Source organism: Leopardus geoffroyi, chromosome D1 (assembly GCF_018350155.1).
Source record: "Leopardus geoffroyi isolate Oge1 chromosome D1, O.geoffroyi_Oge1_pat1.0, whole genome shotgun sequence".
Classification (NCBI taxonomy): domain Eukaryota; kingdom Metazoa; phylum Chordata; class Mammalia; order Carnivora; family Felidae; genus Leopardus; species Leopardus geoffroyi.
In genome coordinates, this window is record NC_059329.1 from 99,528,829 (window position 1) to 99,545,509 (window position 16,681).

The following is a 16,681-nucleotide window of genomic DNA, read 5'->3' on the forward strand; positions in this document are numbered from 1 at the left end:
GCATGTAAGCATGAGCAGGGGAGGGGCAGAGAGAGGGGAAGAGAGAGAGAGAGAGAGAGAGAGAGAGAGAGAGAGAATTTCAAGCAGGCTCCACACGACCTAAGCAGAAATCCAGAGTTGGATGCTTAACTGACTGAGCCACCCAGGCATCCCTCTCCTACTTCTTGACATTTGGCCCTGTGAGTTCAAAAGCTTAGACCAAGCTCTAGGCTAGGAAAAGTGTCATGTTTCCCCATCTTTACTACTGAAATGGAAGGTCTTCTGACCTATGACCCTGGCTGGAATGAAGCTGAGAGAGATGAGTCCCTTACACCCAGCAGTGGATCTTATCAGTACTTTTTTTCCTATTGGACTTGAATTTTCAGATAATATCAGAAATCCTCCTGGGAACATTGACTCCTTGTGCGGTGCCTTGAAGTTTTCTCTGAGATGAACTGATGAGTTGGAATCATGGTGCAAAAGAAGAAGTTCTGTCCTCGGTTACTTGACTATCTAGTGATCGTAGGGGCCAGGTAACCAAGAAGAGACTGGTTTTTGTCTTGTCTTTTGGGATAACCACAACATCTGTAATTATTCCCTTTCCCCATGCCCACATTGCTTTGCATATCTCATTCTTTCTCTATTATTTTACCTTCATAGGAACATTGATGCCATTAGTGAAAATAGTCAGGTGGATTGAGAGCATTGGCCCAAAGGAACAGAGACAGAACAGAATTGCTCTTATCTAGCATCTTTGTGTTCTTGGGCAAATATACCCTGTATACTTCAGTTTCCTTATTTTGTAAAAAAAAAAAAAAGTACCCTGTGCTCTTTCTCAACCTACATATGCATATGCTCTTTTGGTAATTCATTAGCTAATACACCTTTTAAAAGTGCTAATCATCTTAATGCATTAGTGATAATTCTATTGCTGCGATTTTCCTTGCATTTCAGGATGGGTATCTTCATGACAGTGCAGACCTCATTTAGCCCCCCAGCTAAATGTGGCAAGCAGCACCCAAGTTTTCCAAGGTCGTGCAGTTAGGTTACTTTATCCAAAATAGCATTTTGAGCTTTATTTCTGGACTGTGGTTAAAATTTGAAACAACATCCTATCCCTCCAGGCTGCTGAATTTGTCTTTATATTCTTCAGGCACCCGAGCAGTGATAGTGTGGCCCAGACTCCCGAGTTGCTACGGCGATACCCGCTGGAGGACCACGCTGAGTTTCCCCTGCCCCCAGACGTTGTGTTTTTCTGCCAACCAGAGGGCTGTCTGAGTGTGAGACAGCGACGCATGAGCCTGCGGGATGACACTTCTTTCGTCTTCACCCTCACTGACAAGGACACTGGAGTCACGCGTTACGGCATCTGCGTTAACTTCTACCGCTCCTTCCAGAAGCGAATGCCTAAGGAGAAGGGGGAAGGTGGGGGAGGGTCCCGCGGGAAGGAAGGACCCCGTGCCACTTGTGCCTCAGAAGAAGTTGGTACTGAGAGCTCGGAGAGTGGCTTGTCCCTGCAGCCTCCCAATGCTGACTCTGCCCCTGAGGTGAATCAGTCTCCTCGGGGCAAACCCCGGGCCAAGGCAGGAAGCCGTTCCCGCAACAGTACTCTGACATCCTTGTGTGTGCTCAGCCACTACCCCTTCTTCTCCACCTTCCGAGAATGTCTGTACACCCTCAAACGTCTGGTGGACTGCTGCAGTGAGCGGCTGCTGGGCAAGAAACTAGGCATCCCTCGAGGCATACAAAGGTACACTTTGCCACTGATGGTCAGAAGAGAGGGAAGCAGTTAGAGATGAGGTATAATTGGTGTGTGAGGGGCAGGAAATTGCCTCTAAAGCCTGAGGTCCTTCAGATAGCTAGAATGAAGTGTTGTTTTATATCCTGTTGTATATTTAAGAATAAACTTTTGTTTAAAAAAAAAAAAAAAAGCCTGAGGTCTTTCATACCTATTTAAGCATTTTTGTGTTAGTCCTTTCTAAGCGAAAGACAGCTGCAAAGTTAAACTTCCTGCCATAATAATATTTGGAGTTCAACATTTCATGGCAGGCAGGACAGTAAGTCCTGCTGTGTATACATTTTTATACTTGTTTCACCCTTGTATATTCTCTCTGGTCCTAGCTGAGCCCAAAGGGTGGGCTTTTCCAGTTGTCAGCATTTTACTCTCTATGGTTGCATTGGGTTGCTTTGGGGTATCAGCTCCTGGTGCTTACGCATCTGTTTCCTGCTGTCTGTTCCTCAGGGACACTATGTGGCGCATCTTTACTGGATCATTGCTAGTGGAGGAGAAGTCAAGTGCCCTTCTGCATGACCTTCGAGAGATTGAGGCCTGGATCTATCGATTGCTGCGCTCCCCAGTGCCTGTTTCTGGGCAGAAGCGAGTAGACATTGAAGTCCTACCCCAGGAGCTCCAACAAGCTCTGACCTTTGCTCTTCCAGACCCTTCTCGATTCACCCTAGTGGATTTCCCACTGCACCTTCCCTTGGAACTTCTGGGTGTGGATGCCTGTCTTCAGGTGCTAACCTGCATCCTGTTAGAGCACAAGGTGAGAGAGCCAGCTTTTTAGATCTTTAAGGACAGGGACTACATCTTCTTCATCTTTTTGTCTCTAGGAGGTAACATGGTGCCAGGTATACGGCAGTACTCAGTAGATGTGGGTTGAATTAAGTGGGATGTGTTCAGAGGGTTTGCCACTCAGGTGAATTATCCTTAGCTAGACTGAACTAATTCTCTGGAAGTATCAGTAGTTCTAGTCTAATGAGTGGTCCTGGCATTGGGCGAACAAGAGCCAGAAAAGTAAGGCATGAGGCAGGGATAATTGTGGAAGCCATGCTCATGGAGCCCTACACATGGTGAAATGGAAATTAAATTGTAGCATTGGAAACTTTCCCCATAAACCTTATTTAGGCTGTTGGATGATCCTTATGGTATGGCTTGTGGCAGGTGGTGCTACAGTCCCGAGACTACAATGCCCTTTCCATGTCTGTGATGGCGTTTGTGGCGATGATCTACCCATTGGAGTATATGTTTCCTGTAATCCCACTGTTGCCCACCTGCATGGCATCGGCAGAACAGGTGAGTTTCAGGTGTTTTCTGGCTCTGTCACCTTTGTCTTCCAACTCTGGCCAGCTCTGAGGGAGAACGCCTGATGCCAAGAAGTTGTAAATCAGTACTGGTCTTCAATCCTTTACTCTAACTTCTTTGTCTGCAAAACATGACCTAACTTTGAACTGATTTGATGGCAAAACTTGTGTTATTTGTGGTTTTTATTTATCAGAGTAAATGTTAATCATTATAGGTTACTGGCCATGCTCCTGCAGGTGTTACATAATATACAGAATATACACTGTCGGCTTTCTAAAATCTGAAAAATTATGAATACTAAAACACACCTAGCCTCAAGAGTTTTGGAAAAGAGATTATGGACCTGCATTTCCTCATCAAGAAAAATCCTCATGTGATAAGTGATCGAAATATGTTTAGTTTTTGTTTCTTACCCTCTTATTTTTTTTCTACAGCTACTGTTGGCTCCAACTCCGTACATCATTGGGGTCCCTGCCAGCTTCTTCCTCTACAAACTGGACTTCAAAATGCCTGATGATGTATGGCTGGTGGATCTGGACAGCAATAGGGTAAGGTTCTTGGCTGAGATATTATAGAGTCCAGAATAGGATTGTGTTCTGTTTTTCTAGATTATTCCCAAGAAGGTCCTCAGTTGGTGGGTGATTTGTCTTGTGTGACTCATTGATACCATTTTTTTTAATGCTTAGCTTTTACTTTATTGGATAATAGGCCCTTGGTTAAGACCCAAACGAGTACAAGATTTAGTTTTGCCAGAATGAAGTGCTCCCCCGCATCTAGAAGCAGTAGGCAGTTGTGGTTGTGGGACCACTGCCTATGGTGTAGGTCATCTCATGGTTTTCCTGGATATGGTTTCTAGTAAGACAGTGCCTTTCAGGCTTAAAATGTACAGTAATATTCTGTAGTGTGAATATACTCAAATTTCAGCAGGAAGCCCTTATATCTGTTTATAGTAAAAGTTTAGAAAATACAAATAAGTGTAAAGAAATAAATAAAAACCAGGGGCATCTGAGTGGCTGTCGGGTAAGGGTCCAACTCTTGATTTTGGCTCAGGTGATGATCTCATGGTTCATGGGTTTGAGCCCTGCTTTGGGCTTCATGCTAACATTGTGGAGTCTGCTTGGAATATTCTCTCTCTCTCTTTCTCTCTCTCTCTGACTCTTCCCCTCCCACACGTGCACACTCGCTCTCTCAAAATAAACTTTGAAAAAAAAAAAAAAGAAAAACCATAGTCCTATTGTCTGGACGTAGTCTCCAGTAACATTGAGGTATATTTCTTTTCAGGTGTGTATGTATATCACAGCCGTGTATATGTGTGCCCCTAATACACGTGTATATGTAATATATTTGTATGCATAATATACATGTTCACATATATGTGAAAATACTGTGTATACAACTTCCACTTAACCCTTACGTAAGAGTAACTCCTGAGCGATTAATTCTAAGGTCGTGCCTTTTGTCTTTTTTCTGGTGCAGGTGATTGCCCCCACCAATGCAGAAGTGCTACCAATCCTGCCAGAACCGGAATCATTGGAGCTGAAAAAGCATCTGAAGCAGGTGAGTGAAGAATGAAGAGGAAGAGGAGCGGTAGCTACTCCCGGGTGGCTGCAGAGGCTGTAGCTGTTGTGAGAGCCCGTTTCCCTTCGGACCTCAGGTGGAATAGGTTTTCTTAGCCTCGGGTGGGCTTAAGAAGAGGTGTATCACATTTCTGGGTGGCAGGATGACTCTCAAAAAGGCTATTAGATATCTTCTAATTCATTGTATGCCTCCCACCCTCTAATACTTAGAATGCTATACATACATACATATATATATATATAAAAACCTTCATTTTCTGTTTCTTGTCACGTGTACCATTCTTTGTGGCTTAGAGTGTTCTCTCAGTCCTGTAAGGAAAGAACTAGTTGTTTGGATAGTCTGGCTCCTTTTATATTTTCCTCCTGAATTGACCTCTAGGTCCCTGAAGAATGCTTTCTTCAAAAATTCCTCTCTTTGAATAATCTCTTAAATACATTTTTTCATTGCTTTTCTTCCTCTCCTGCATGCTGAACACAGTACCTGAAGGTAAAATATGACAAGGCCCCATTCCTTTGCCCTGTTGTATGTGTTATGTAGGTCCACTAGTAGATAGCTCCGTATTTATTTTTAGGAATCCCTTTGCCCTGTTGTATGTGTTATGTAGAACCACCAGTAGATAGCTCCGTATTTATTTTTAGGAATCCTTGTTGTCATCTTCAGGGTCTTCAGGAATCTCTGTGTTGTCTTAGTTGCTAAGCAGTACCTCTGCTTGGTGTAAATGGGTCATTTTGTAGCATCCCTCTCATCATCCCTGCTGATGTAATATGGTGTCTTGTTACTGCAGAGTCTGTGAGGATTGCAAGTTGAGAAAGTTCTCTGTCTTCCTTTGCCGTGTTTTCATTCTTGATGGTTACTTTAGTATGACTAATGAGATGGAGAGATTGATATATAGAATGGTACTTTAAATGTTGGTAGGAGTTAAGATCCTTGGGCTCCTTAATCCTGTGTCCTTCCCCCCGCTACTTGAAGTGTGGTCCATGGACCAGCAGTGTTACTTTGCCTGCGGTTGTTAAAAGTGCAGAATCACCCCAGATATATTGAACCAGAAAAATCTGCACTTTTAACAACATTCCCGATGACTCCAATGCTCATGTATATTTAAGGAAGCCCTGCTGGTCTAGACCAGTGGTTTTCAAACTGCCCCATGGAGCCTCATAGGGGCTGATTTAGGCTGGTAACACTGAGCACGTGAGGTTCTGGGTTCCTTATGTCCTTCAGAGAAGCTTTACTTTTACGTGTCTCAGTTGTTTATATTTTCATACAGATTTCAACATGTTGTTGAAAAAGAACATTTCATGGCTAAAATAAATTTGAAAATTATTGCCCTGGACTTCAGATTTGATCAGGTTGCCTTGAACCAACCTGGCTTAAACTGCAAGGCTACATAATTCAGATCATCTTCTAAAGGTTAAAGTACGGTATTTGGATTCTGATTTCAAAGATTAAGGCTCTTTCCTAGGAGATGAGATTGGTCAGCTGCTCAGGAATCTGCCTTCTATAGGGGATTTCTTGTTGTTCCACAGGCCCTTGCCAGCATGAGTCTCAACACCCAGCCCATCCTCAATCTGGAGAAATTCCATGAAGGCCAAGAGATCCCCCTTCTCTTGGGAAGGCCCTCTAACGACTTGCAGTCCACACCTTCCACTGAATTCAACCCACTCATTTATGGCAATGATGTAGATTCTGTGGATGTCGCAACCAGGTACGACCAAGTCAACTAGACCATCACAGGTGCTTAGATTGGGTTCTGCTCTCTCATTACGTGTATTTGTCACCTTAGTAAAAGCAAAGAAGAATTAATTCATCGTACTTTCAGGCGTTTTAGGCCTTGAGTGAAGAAAGAGATTGATGATTCTTTAAGATCCCTTCCCCTTTGATGTTGGAAGCCTGTGAAATGATGACTTGGGGAGGTGGTCTGACACCTTGGATCATAGGAATCCTTCTAGCGCAGGGTGTGGGACTTGAATTATCTCACCATCCCCTTCTTCCCCAGAGTGGCCATGGTCCGCTTCTTCAACTCCCCCAACGTGCTGCAGGGTTTTCAGATGCACACACGTACCCTGCGCCTCTTCCCTCGGCCTGTGGTAGCTTTTCAAGCTGGCTCCTTTCTAGCCTCACGTCCCCGACAGACTCCTTTTGCTGAGAAGCTGGCCAGGACTCAGGCTGTGGAGTACTTTGGCGAATGGGTCCTTAACCCCACCAACTATGCCTTCCAGCGAATTCACAACAGTGAGTCCACCTGCCCCTGCCTCTTTGTCCTCCTGATGGCTCTTCCCTTTGCTTTTCCCTTTTCTCATCTTTGATCTGCCCCTTCCATTCCTATTTTGCTTTAGACGTTTCCCTACCTTTCTTCTTTGTTTTGCTTGTTTTTTTTCCTCCTTGTTGCTAACTCTATTCTTTTTTTCTCTGTGGGTAGATATGTTTGATCCAGCCCTGATTGGTGACAAGCCAAAGTGGTATGCTCATCAGCTGCAGCCTATCCATTATCGAGTCTATGATAGCAATTCCCAGCTGGCGGAGGCACTGAGTGTGCCACCAGAGCGTGACTCTGACTCGGACCCTACTGATGACAGGTGAGCAGCAGCAAAACCGCTTTTTAAGGTCGAGAGGCTCTCGCTAGTCCTTATTGAGCACTATGGCAGAACCTCATAGGACTTAAACATTAGTGTTTGAAGCCTTGATGATATTTTGGTTGATTGTTTTGTGTTAGCTTCCTTATTTTATCTTGTTCCCTGACCTTAAGAGTTTTCCTCTTTTTTTTTTTAAGTTTTTAATTTTAATTCCAATATAGTTAGCATACAGTGTTATGTTAGTTTCAGGTGTACAATACGGTGATCCAGCAATTCTCACATTAGCCAGTGCTCATCATCATAAGTGTAGTCTTTAATCCCATCACTTATTTCATTCGTCCCCCCATCCACCTCCCCTCCAGTAGCCAAGTGTGCTCTATATTGTTAAGAGTCTCTTTCTTGGTTTGTCTCTCTCTTTTTTCTTTTGTTCGATTACTTTGTTTCTTGAATTCCACATATAAGTGAAATCATATGGTATTTGTCTTTCTCTGCTTAGCAAAATACACTCTAGCTCCATCCATGTTGTTGCAAATGGCAAGATTTCATTCTTTTTTATGACTGAATAATAGTCCAGGGTGTGTGTGTGTGTGTGTGTGTGTGTGTGTGTGTGTGTGTGTATGTGTGTGTATGAGAATGCTCCCCTTTTTTTTTTCCTAATGCTGATTGCTGGTACTTTTCCTGCCCCTTCATTCTGTTTTATTTTTATTTTTATTTTTGTGCTCTTCACTCTGTAGTGGCAGTGATAGCATGGATTATGATGACTCAAGCTCTTCTTACTCCTCCCTTGGTGACTTTGTCAGTGAAATGATGAAATGTGACATCAATGGTGATACCCCTAGTAAGTGTACTTGAGGAGATGGGCCAGCTCTGGGAGGGGTTGGAGGCTCTGGGATGGTGTGGTCTGTACCTGCCACCTTGGGTTTTGGCAGATGTGGATCCATTGACGCATGCAGCCCTGGGGGATGCCAGTGAGGTGGAGATTGCTGAGCTGCAGAACCAGAAGGAATCAGAGGAACCTGGCCCAGACAGCGAGAACCCTCAGGAAAACCCCCCGCTGCGCTCCAGCTCCAGCACCACCGCCAGCAGTAGCCCCAGCACCGTCGTCCATGGAGCTAATTCTGTACGTGAAGACTTGGAAGGGCGGATAAGTGAGAACTGTTACTTATGTGGGTCACACCTCCATTAGGAAGGCGAGGCTGAAGCTGTTAATTTGCCTCTTCATAGTCTTCCTGTTTTCCTCTCTATACATCCCATAGCTTAGAGCCTAAGAGACGTAGTTTTGACTCCAGAAGGAACTCGTCGGGCTTTGTTCAGGGCTTAGCTAAGGTCCCCTTTGCATGGTTTGTGGGGACAGAGAGCAGGAGTGTCATAGAGATCTTTTCTCACACATTCCCTTAGGATAGGAGATGGGAATCTAATAGACCTGGCTTGGCCTTGCCAAACTGAGGTAGGTAGGTATCACTGGGCACCAGGTGACCAGTTTTTATTTAATATGGCCTTTAGGAACCTGCTGACTCAACGGAGGTGGACGATAAGGCAGCAGTAGGCGTTTCCAAGCCCCTCCCTACCACGCCTCCCAGCATTGGCAAATCGACCGCGGACAGGCGTCAGACAGAAATTGGAGAGGGGTCAGTGCGCCGGCGAACCTATGACAATCCATACTTCGAGCCCCAATATGGCTTTCCCCCTGAGGAAGATGATGATGAGCAGGGGGAAAGTTACACTCCCCGATTCAGCCAACATGTCAATGGCAATCGGTGAGAGCCTGGGGATTCCTTCTAGGTGGGTGACTGAAGGACCTCACCACAGAGGACCCCGGGTGAGGGTTAATCAGAAAGAGAAGTCTGAATGTTCTTGTGACCCGCCATCCCATGGTGGTGCCTTGATCTAGGCATATAGAAATTGTGGGAAGGGAGCGGTGACTGCAGTGTAGCATAGGGCCCACACTTCCAAGAGTAGGTACCCCTGCCTGGGGCTCATAGGTGCCACTGTGCATTCAAGGGCTCAAAAGCTGCTGCGGCCCAACAGCTTGAAACTGGCAAGCGACTCAGACGCAGAATCAGACTCTCGAGCGAGCTCTCCCACCTCCACCGTCTCCAACAACAGCACCGAGGGCTTCGGGGGCATCATGTCTTTTGCCAGTAAGTGCCTTCTGCTCTCATGCCTCTGTCCCGTTTTCTATGCAGTGGGGCCTGACTATGGTGGATGCTGCTTAGAACTTCAGAGGTAGAACTGGGTTGGCATTATCAAGCCCCAGTTCAGGTTGTTGCGGTGATAGTGAATAAGGTATTTCCAAGGGAAGTCAATAAAGGACAGAGACAGAGTAGTCACTATCTTTATACCCAGAGATTTCAGTCTGTTTTGGGTAAGACAGCTGGTCAACTGAAAGATAGTCATTATATTAAAAATCATACACTTGTATGTATATCTTGTGGAAATATTCTGGTCATATTTGATTTGGGTACATATCTAATACCTTTTTTGCGTGGTGAAGGACTTTTTCATGAACATGCTTTGAAATCTATATGAGGTGACTTTTGTGCCTAGAGAATATTTCCAGAAATGAGGGGTGGTATCAGTTAAAGGTTGAGGACAGCCCAGGGGCCAGAGAAAGCCAACATTGGGTATAATTATGATTGTGAGTTTTTCTCAGAAGCCAGACAGGGACAGCACCAACTTTTGACCAAAAGTGCATTAACTGTATGGCTTTCATGCTGAGTTAGCAGTTGATGGGACATTTGTCCGTCCCCATGGGAGGTAGTCAGAGAAAGTTCTTACTGGGTTTTGAGCTATCCTGACAGTGGCCCCCATGTTTGCCCTGAATTAGACTTGGTCCTCTCTAAGGTAGATCAGAGGTACTGGGATTATGTTTGAAAAGGAGAAAGATGGAGATGATGATATACTTATGCTCCTAACTCCTCGCTCTCACACCCTCCCCTTGATAGGCAGCCTATATCGGAACCACAGTACAAGCTTCAGCCTTTCAAACCTCACGCTACCCACCAAAGGTGCCCGAGAGAAGACCACACCCTTCCCCAGTCTGAAAGGTAACTACAGCCCTCCTTCTGCCTTACCAGGATTCTCCAGAAGATATTTCAGGCCTACGGGTGCTTGTCAGGAGCCCTGCGTATGACGAATCATTTGATCTGGCTGTTGCCCCTCATACCGCTTCTCATGGCTTTCATTGCACATTATGGGCTCTACTCGTTTTCAGATGGAAAGTGTCTTTGTAGCTGAAGAGACGGCCCTGTCGTATCATTTAGGATAATAGCAACTGAGATCACCGCTGCTTCTTAGGGGGAGCTTTGTCAGGTGTACATAATTAACACAGGGATCGTCAGCTGCTGCCAGTGATCTGCCAGGTTCCTGCTGCATGAATATAGGACAAGCTTCATCCCGATTAGCTGGCCCACTGAGGGATGCTCATAGAGAGCCTGGCAGTGTTACAGCGTCAGGAAGCCTCTTTGGCTTCCTGTCAACGTAGGGCCTGTGGGTGGGCCAGGTAGTATCGGTTGGCTTCTCCGGGCATTTAAGACCTTATTTGATTTTCATTTGTGATCGCTGAGAGTTTGAAGAGCTCTTCTGCATTTACTCTGACTTTTGTTTGTTTTCTCTAGATGTTGTGCTGAACTATTTAATTACACTAGAAAGCATAGTGAGAAGCAGCTCCATATATTTTTCACCTGACTTCTCTTCCCAGTGATTAAAAATCCCAGGAATCTAAGGAGTGTTCTTTGGTGGGGCTGGAAACATAGGATAGATGGGCAGAGGGACAGAATAGCTAGTGGCGTAGGGGATTAACTAGCACTGTGGCGTAAATCTGCACCTGACTCTGTAGGTTAGGGGTAGAAAAGTGTTAGCGTCACCGGCTTTCATTTGATACAGTTGGGGAGGGGAGCAATTGAAGTGCTTTCACTGCATGCTCATGCTTCATTTGTGCACTTCCCACTCCCATCCACCTCCCATCCTCACACGCCAACCCCACGTCCCATGACAGCATCTGCAAGATGGGTCTCCTCTCTCTGCATACCAGCAAGCCCTGTGGACCCTGTGCTAGATGTTTCATGAAAACCAGCGGTCCTTCTTTCATGCATGTGCCTGTTTAGTACCCGAAGGTCCCTTGTGTCATGTACCCTGCCCCTGGCTCTGAGAGGCCATAGTCTTAAGAATGGTCTTTCCTAGAGCCTTGGTTGATTCCTGATCTCTTGGCTTCCAGCTCTGAGGTGCCTGAGAACTAAGGTTATGTGCACTAAGCTTTGGGAGAATCCTCAGACTATCTGACTTACAGCTCCATCGAGGGATATAGGGGTTGTGGTATCATGGTGCACCTACTAATTGTGTATTTTGTGTCCCAGTATTTGGGCTAAATACTCTAATGGAGATTGTTACTGAAGCCGGCCCCGGGAGTGGTGAAGGTGGGTCTTGCCCGTGAGCTGTGCATGATCTTTTTTTCCTAGCATCTTCTGTGCCTGCCTGAGGGCCATCCTCCTCATGGAGCAAGCGGTACCACATGGGTGACCTGCCTTGCCCTGTCCCCCGTGACGCCCGTGCTTGCCCGTGGGGCATGCTGCTGGTGCATGTGGAGTGGCCTGAGTCTCCATCCCCACTTCCTCCACATTGCCATGGCTGGTTTCTACCTATGTGTGATGCCCTGGGGTCACCCTCACCCGGCCCTTCTGGGGAACGGGTGTGGAACGTGGCTTCCCAGGGCTGTGCTGACAAGGCTGCTGGACTACAGTAGTGATGTCTCTCATTCCTACCTTCCTGGCTATAGGAAACAGGAGGGCCTTAGTGGACCAGAAGTCATCTGTTATTAAACACAGCCCAACAGTGAAAAGAGAGCCTCCATCACCTCAGGGTCGATCCAGCAATTCTAGGTAATCCATGGCTAAGCTATTACAAAAGATCTCTGATAGAGGTAGCGATTCCTGTACCACACTGTAGGGAGGCTCAGGAGTGGGAGAGAACCTGTCAGTTGGGTGGATGAAATCAATTCTTGGGAGCCCTGCGCATTCTGACTTCCCATGCAACAGTAGTAGCTCACCCTGGTGAGAAGAATGAAACAGCAGTGGTGGGTATGTGGGCACACCAGGCGATCTGGAGCGGTGGGGGGTGCAGGGGACTTGCACCCCTGGAGGCTTGGCTTTGCGTTTTGCCCCTGGAGGCAAACATCTAGTCTGGTGAAAGAGGCGGGGTGCTCTGCAAAGAAGCCGATGACCACAGAAGCTGTGTGTGGACCCCGTAGTGAGAACCAGCAGTTCCTGAAGGAGGTGGTGCACAGTGTGCTGGACGGCCAGGGCGTTGGCTGGCTCAACATGAAAAAGGTGCGCCGGCTGCTGGAGAGTGAGCAGCTGCGCGTCTTTGTCCTGAGCAAGCTGAACCGCACAGTGCAGTCGGAGGACGACGCCCGGCAAGATGTCATCCCTGATGTGGTCAGTGTCTGGGGTGAGGAGCTGGAATCAACTGCCGGAGGGACCTGGACCCCGAAGGCAATTTTGCCCACTCCAGCCCCTGGGTTATTGTTGCAGGAGGTCAGTCGAAAGGTGTACAAGGGGATGCTAGACCTGCTCAAGTGCACGGTGCTCAGCCTGGAGCAGTCCTATGCCCACGCGGGCCTGGGAGGCATGGCCAGCACCTTTGGGCTTCTGGAGATTGCCCAGACCCACTACTACAGTAAAGGTAGGGATCGCACCAGCTGGGTGGGCGCTGTCCACAACTCTTCCACTCATCTCCAAAGAAGGCTTGTTCCTTCACAGGTTTCCCAGTGCCAGGCTGTTTCCCCTCAGGCTTCGGGGTTTCCTTTTTTAATGCGTGTTTATATGTACCGGGTGTTTTTCTGTCATGAAAAATAAGATGTCTGTTTTTCTTTCCTTGCACTTTTTCCATTCTGCATCCTCCTTGCTTCTCCCACCTCGTTCCCACAGCTTGATTCCCACTCGTTGTCTCTCTTGACCTCTTCCTGTATTCCCTCTTTTCCTAGAACCAGACAAGCGGAAGAGAAGTCCAACAGAGAGCGTAAATACACCAGTTGGCAAGGATCCTGGCCTGGCTGGGCGGGGGGACCCAAAGGCTATGACACAGCTGAGAGTTCCCCAGCTAGGACCTCGGGCACCAAGTGCTGCAGGAAAGGGTCCTAAAGAGCTAGACACCAGAAGTTTAAAGGAAGAGAATTTTGTAGCGTCTATTGGTATGTATCACTGTGTTTGGTGTGGTGGAGGGTTCGGGCTTCTAAAATACCTCTCCCTCCTTTCAATTCATTCAGAATCCTGCCTTTCTTTTCCCCATGCTTTGCTTTCTAGAGAGGGAGATAGATCTGCATCCATTTCTAATGGAATTTCTTTGTACTTCTTTATCGCTTATGCTTCCTTTACAGGCACCCCCACCTACGTCTTAGAGGAAGAATGGAAGTTTTGCTTCGAGGGGCCAGTGAGGCTTAGTGCAGGGAGTCTGAGCTATATTCCTTGTCCCACTTTTTATTTACATCTGGATTTCTTCAGATGTGAGGTCCAGGAAGCTATAAGAAAGTTTATAGATGCGTCTTTGGCCTATAAAATTATAATTGTCTGGCCAGTTTTCTCCCATCCAACCATTATACTACCCTCAAATTTGCTTTCCTGGGGTGTGTCCAGCAACCCCATTTCCCTGGGCGCTGGACCTCAAGGTATAGATTTCTGAATCGGCTTTTCTTCAAACCTTTTCTCACTGGACTCGACCAAGAGCTTGTTTACGTTTGGTGTCTCTCTGTTCCCACTGAGGCAATGCCTTAGTGAGCTCTCTGGGTGTCACCTCCATTTGACTCACTTGACCTAGAGCCATCTAGGCTGTGTCTTTCTTTTTCTGGTTCTGTTTCCCTGGGCAGTTTGCTTCTAGCTGATGCTTCTTTGCCACACCATTAGCAGTTGTCTTATGCTCCCAAAAGTGGGGAGGAGGAACCAGTTTCCTTTGTCGGAGAACTGCACTTCTCTAGCCAGCAGAATAGTGTCCTAGAGGCAGCCAACCCAGTCCCACATGATGCGATGCTCTAGGAAAAGCACCAGCCTGCAAGTCTGGAGGTCCGGAGTTTTAGTCCTGTATCTGCCCCCCAGCTAGGAATGAAACTTTGGGCAAAGCACTGCCTCTTTTCAGGGTCTCTGCTTCCTCATCTGGGAAATGAAGAGATTGGACTAAGTAGGCACTCAAGTTCTTCCAGGAAAAGAATGCTGTGATCAGTATTCTCTCTTCTTAACCCTAATGAAGATCCTATTCTTGACCATTTAGTGTTCTCTGTCACCTTTACTGAAAGCATTTTTCCAGATGACTAGCTGAGAACGGGTCACTTGGCAGGGCAGATGCTAATACTGAGGGTGAATTGGATTTTTTGGTAGCAACAAGGAAGGATGCTAACCACCTGCATGAGTGGCCTCTATCCAGTCCCATGAATCAGCCAGGTTTGTGCTCACACTTCTGAACCCCTTTGGCTGCTTGCGGTGATCATCTGTCTAGAATCTTTAAAAATTGTTTCCCAGCTCATTTGGCAGAGAAAGCATGGTCCCAGGTGATCCTAAGTTACATGATCTTGAGCAAGTGCTCCAGCCTCGTTAGGATCAGTTTTCTCATGCCAAAAGGAAGGAGCTTGGTCTAAGGCAGTTCCATCTCTCACGTTCTGCAAGGTCTTTACTACCACGTTAAGGTTTGGGTTAGGAATTTAGAGTCTTTAGTTCATGAGTGGGGGAAAGGCATTAGATCTCTTGATTTTTTAACGTCCCAAAATGAAGATCTCTTTTTATCTCTTAATATGTAATCCTGTGCCTGAGACTGAATCAGCTTGGGTTGGGTGGGTTTCCATTCTGTCTGTCTGACCAGCCTCTGACTCTGTCTGTCTTTCTCTCCTGCTTACATTGCATCTGGGGTAGAATTGTGGAACAAGCACCAGGAAGTGAAAAAGCAAAAAGCTTTGGAAAAACAGAGTAAGGAACAAATGCCCCTTCCTGTTCCCAAATCTCCCATACCTGCCAACTCCCCAGGCCCAGTTGGGGCAGGCTCTCTTTGTCAGCCCCACCCCAAATTTGCTCTTGGGGGGTATTTGGAATGAAAGCAGGTAGGTGGTATGTGATTCACAGGTATGTGACTTGTAGGCTGCTTCTTTCCCCGCTCCTCCTAGCAATCAGGCTGTAATCAGGGCATGTATCGAGTAAAGTCCCTTAGACCTTGGTTCTCTATTGCTTCAGAGTTGGTGGGGAGAATGGTCGCCTATTTCAGTGCCCCTCATTGGCTGAGATCTCCCTCACCCATTAGAAGGCCTGTGGGCACAGTTGGCAGAGATGGTTGCTGTCCCTCCGTGTTGAGTCTGTAGCTTCCCAGCTCTCTCTGGTGGCTTGCCTAGGCACGCTTTCTTGCTTTCTGTCATTCTGTCCTTCTGCCATACTACTGTGGGTGGGTGGGGAAAAATGACAGTGTGTTTGTTTTTTTTTATCTCAAATGTAGAAGTAGGGTTGGGGTAGGCTGTGTCCACAGAAACAGCTGGTGTTTCTGTATCTCATTGGGCCTATCCTTTTCTAGCCCCTTTTAGATACATTTGCTGGGGAAGCACCGAATGACCTGGGGACCCATAACCGGTTGTACACACCAGTGAAGCTCTGACTCTGAGTGTAGTGGAATGTGGTTTAGACATTTGTTTGTGGAGCTTTCTGTTTTAGAATGATTTGCTCACAATTTTCTCAGGTTGTGAAGATGGCTGCAGAACCCCTTGAGACCAGGTTTAATTTGTCCTACTTGGTTCTTAAGGCATCTGGGGACTTCTTCCAATGGGGCCCGAGGTGGGGGCAGTCCCTGGAAAGGTGACTGGGACACGCTGAACAGGTCTGGGACCAGGCTGTGCTGCTGTCCCTTTCCCTTCACCAGCCTGCCCCTTGTGTGTGTGCACTGGGTGACAGAGGTCTTCCCCTACCCAGGGCCTGAAGTAATCAAACCCGTCTTTGACCTTGGTGAGACAGAAGAGAAAAAGTCCCAGATCAGCGCGGACAGTGGCGTGAGCCTGACATCTGGTTCCCAGGTTTGTGATGACCTTGTTAAGAATTGCGAGAATTAAATTTGCTCTCTCAGAATACTTTTTTAAGTTAAAAAAAAAAAAAAAAAAAAGACAACCTCAAAGCAACATGCTTGCCCAGTGATAGTGGACTGATGAAATAAGTATAATACATCATGTACTATGATATTAACATCATTGAAGACTGTTTTTAAAAATGTAGTAACATGGGAAAATGCTTTACACAGCTACATGTAGTATGATTCCTATTTTATTTTTAAAATGTATGTAGAAAAGACTAAAAGGAAATGTACTGAAACCTTAACAGTGATTAATATCAGTGGTAGGTTTATGGCTTTTGTTTCCTTATTCTTTCTTGTATTTTCTATAGTGAGTATGTATTTTTTTTTACTATTTTTTATTACATAGTTTTTATTATTTCCTATTATGTATATTTTATATTCA

At 46.3% G+C, this 16,681-nt stretch overlaps 1 protein-coding gene across 50 annotated transcripts in view; it reads left to right on the forward strand.

Annotated features, from left to right (window-relative positions):
- The window catches only part of MADD (MAP kinase activating death domain), a 40,633-nt gene that overhangs the window by 3,336 nt on the left and 20,616 nt on the right, over positions 1-16,681 (forward strand). For 9 of the 50 annotated variants that reach the window (XM_045485093.1, XM_045485108.1, XM_045485095.1 and 6 more), the window contains 22 exons: positions 366-512; positions 1,133-1,729; positions 2,222-2,525; positions 2,924-3,055; positions 3,499-3,612; positions 4,541-4,621; positions 5,120-5,128; positions 6,166-6,344; positions 6,636-6,871; positions 7,059-7,215; positions 7,947-8,050; positions 8,142-8,332; positions 8,716-8,969; positions 9,214-9,353; positions 10,158-10,259; positions 11,568-11,627; positions 11,987-12,089; positions 12,458-12,644; positions 12,741-12,891; positions 13,193-13,399; positions 15,105-15,158; positions 16,143-16,243. In XM_045485093.1, the coding sequence (XP_045341049.1) occupies positions 451-512; positions 1,133-1,729; positions 2,222-2,525; positions 2,924-3,055; positions 3,499-3,612; positions 4,541-4,621; positions 5,120-5,128; positions 6,166-6,344; positions 6,636-6,871; positions 7,059-7,215; positions 7,947-8,050; positions 8,142-8,332; positions 8,716-8,969; positions 9,214-9,353; positions 10,158-10,259; positions 11,568-11,627; positions 11,987-12,089; positions 12,458-12,644; positions 12,741-12,891; positions 13,193-13,399; positions 15,105-15,158; positions 16,143-16,243 (3,525 nt within the window). In that variant the 5' untranslated portion in view covers positions 366-450. The remainder of the gene's footprint in view (positions 1-365; positions 513-1,132; positions 1,730-2,221; positions 2,526-2,923; positions 3,056-3,498; positions 3,613-4,540; positions 4,622-5,119; positions 5,129-6,165; positions 6,345-6,635; positions 6,872-7,058; positions 7,216-7,946; positions 8,051-8,141; positions 8,333-8,715; positions 8,970-9,213; positions 9,354-10,157; positions 10,260-11,567; positions 11,628-11,986; positions 12,090-12,457; positions 12,645-12,740; positions 12,892-13,192; positions 13,400-15,104; positions 15,159-16,142; positions 16,244-16,681) is intronic. The other 41 variants (XM_045485096.1, XM_045485101.1, XM_045485102.1 and 38 more) reach the window with 14 other exon arrangements.